Here is a 2,500-nt window from a genome sequence, read left to right as displayed (position 1 = left end):
AAAAGATATCAGATAAAGTTTGGTTCTCGAGATACAAGAAAGGGGGGGAGGGGGAGAGGGGGGGCAGGCTCGTGTTGCATAACATGGGAACTTTCTTTCAAATTTTCTTTTGATTTTTTATTTTTCTTTTGTATTTACTTATTTACTAATTTATTCGTTTATTTATTTATTTCAATTCAGTGATACATAAAAAATGATATGAACTTTTGAACTTTACTTTCTTTCTTTTTTTGGGGTGGTGAGGACATGGTTCCGTTGATGCGAAAAAAGTAGGTAGTTAATATTACATGATAAAAGGATTTTGTGAACTTATGAATCATTAATCAGATGTTAATTCTGTATCTTTTTTTTACTTTTTTTTTTTGGGGGGGGAGGGGGTGTCTGGGGATGCAGAGGGGACTGCGTTTTAACATCATTTGATTGTATTTTTTAAAACATTTTTAGAGAAGTTTTGTACTGGGGTAGTAGTAGTAGTACTAATAATAGCATTTCTAAGTGGATGAGTGTGTGCTAATGTACCTGAGCGTGTGTGTGTGTGAGAGTGTGTGTGTGTGTGTGTGTGTGTGTGTGTGTGTGTGTGTGTGTGCGCGCATGCGTGCGCGCGCGTGTGTGTGTGTGTGTGTGTGTGTGTGTGCATGTGTGTGTGAGTGTGTTTGTGTGTTCATTCTTGTTATTGTTACATGCGTTTATGCATGAGGTTCATTTCGACATTTAAAGTAATTATTTTCTCGTTTTTTTCTCGTTTTTATTATCTATTTTGGCTTCAATGCTTCCAGTTTAAGATTCCAATTCATTTTTTTTAAGTTAGTTTCGTAATTTCAACAAGAAGAATGATTTTCTTTTTCTCTCTTTCTTTTCATTATACTACAATAAAACCTCTCCGAGAATCTTTATCACAGCACTTTTACCAAGAAGATGAATAATTAAATGAATAAATAAACAGATAAACAAACAAGAAGATGAACAGGAATACAATTAATCAAGGAAACAAATACAAAATTATATTTACAAAAGACGAGGGGTAATAAAGTCACCGAGCGCATCATCACATCCACCTCCAGGGAATCATACGCTGGCATTAAAACATTAAAGCTCTGAACTATTTTTGATGAAACACCAAATAAAGGGGAAAAGCGCTTTATTCCTGGCGGCTTTGTGAGCGGCGCCTCCTCTGTTTTCATCTCTTGGTCGTACTCCGTTGGCATTTTGTGTTTGTAGTGATGGATGTGTATTGTTTGAGGATGTAAAACGGAACACTTTTTTAGTTTTTTTTTATACGGAAGATAAAAGGTATATACGATTTATTTATGTTCATACGCACGCACACATACATACACGTATGCACACATACAAATACACATACACATACATACACGTATACACACATACAAACACACACACATACATACACGTATACATACAGACACACATATACATACACATAGACACACAATAGGTAGAACTCTCGACAAAAAAATAATAATAATAAAAAAATAATGAACACAAAAGCAATGTTAGGTACGATAGGGAATCAATTGCATGTATTATTCGCGTGCAAGATGAAGGGTACCATATGAAGGGTACTAGATGAGCTGGAAAAAAAAGTTTAGATTACTTCATAAATATTCAAGCGTTGATCAGAGGGGTATTAATAACCTTACCTTACATATAGTTAGTAAAACTTTCCCAAGATTGATTGACCTTAACCGGTCTGTCTATCCACTATATATTTTTGTCTAGATTTAATTTGAATATTCATTCTGGTTTTGAAGAGGAAGTCTGCAGGACTTCGAAACAATGCGACTTCATTTGCGGTCTTGCTGTGGCTGTGTATTATTGATTTAAATGTGTGTGTGTGTGTGTGTCTGTGTGTGTGTGTGTGTGTGTGTGTGTGTGTGTGTGTGTGTGTGTGTGTGTGTGTGTGTGTGTGTGTGTGTGTGTGTGTGTGTGTGTGTGTGTGTGTGTGTGTGTCTGTCCGTGTGTGTGTGTGTGTGTGTGTGTGTGTGTTTCTGTGTGTGTGTGTGTGTGTGTGTGTCTGTGTGTGTGTGTGTGTGTGTGTGTCTGTGTGTGTGTGTCTGTCCGTGTGTGTGTGTGTGTGTGTGTGTGTGTGTTTCTGTGTGTGTGTGTGTGTGTGTGTGTGTGTGTGTGTCTGTGTGTGTGTGTCTGTCCGTGTGTGTGTCTGTCCGTGTGTGTGTCTGTGTGTGTGTGTGTGTGTGTGTGTGTGTGTGTGTGTGTGTGTGTGTGTGTGTGTGTGTGTGTGTGTGTGTGTGTGTGTCCATGTGTGTGCGCGTGTGTGTATGTGTGTGTGTGTCCGTTTCTCTCCCTTAACCTAACAGCCCCCCCCCCCTCTCTTCTCCCCCCAATCTCCAACAGGGCATGCTGTTCATCATGCACCGCGCATACGGCGGAGAGGTCTACCTCGGACTAGGCCTCGGCACGGGCCTTGAGCTCCTTCACACGGGTCCTGGCAGAGGAGGTGATGTCCTACCCATCAACGTGG

The 2,500-nt window shown here is 39.7% G+C and overlaps 1 protein-coding gene across 6 annotated transcripts in view; it reads left to right on the top strand.

Moving 5' to 3' along the window:
• LOC122258568 (uncharacterized) overlaps nucleotides 1–2,500 on the top strand; it is a 437,965-nt gene that overhangs the window by 399,999 nt on the left and 35,466 nt on the right. For all 6 annotated transcript variants that reach the window (XM_086552128.1, XM_086552122.1, XM_086552124.1 and 3 more), the window contains exon 9: nucleotides 2,374–2,500. This exon is cut by the window's right edge and continues 52 nt beyond it. In XM_086552128.1, the coding sequence (XP_086408254.1) occupies nucleotides 2,374–2,500 (127 nt within the window). The remainder of the gene's footprint in view (nucleotides 1–2,373) is intronic.

Source organism: Penaeus japonicus, unplaced genomic scaffold, assembly GCF_977035675.1.
Source record: "Penaeus japonicus unplaced genomic scaffold, GWHDUDI00000001_assembly GWHDUDI00000026, whole genome shotgun sequence".
Lineage (NCBI taxonomy): Eukaryota > Metazoa > Arthropoda > Malacostraca > Decapoda > Penaeidae > Penaeus > Penaeus japonicus.
This window is presented reverse-complemented; position numbering and strand designations above follow the sequence as displayed.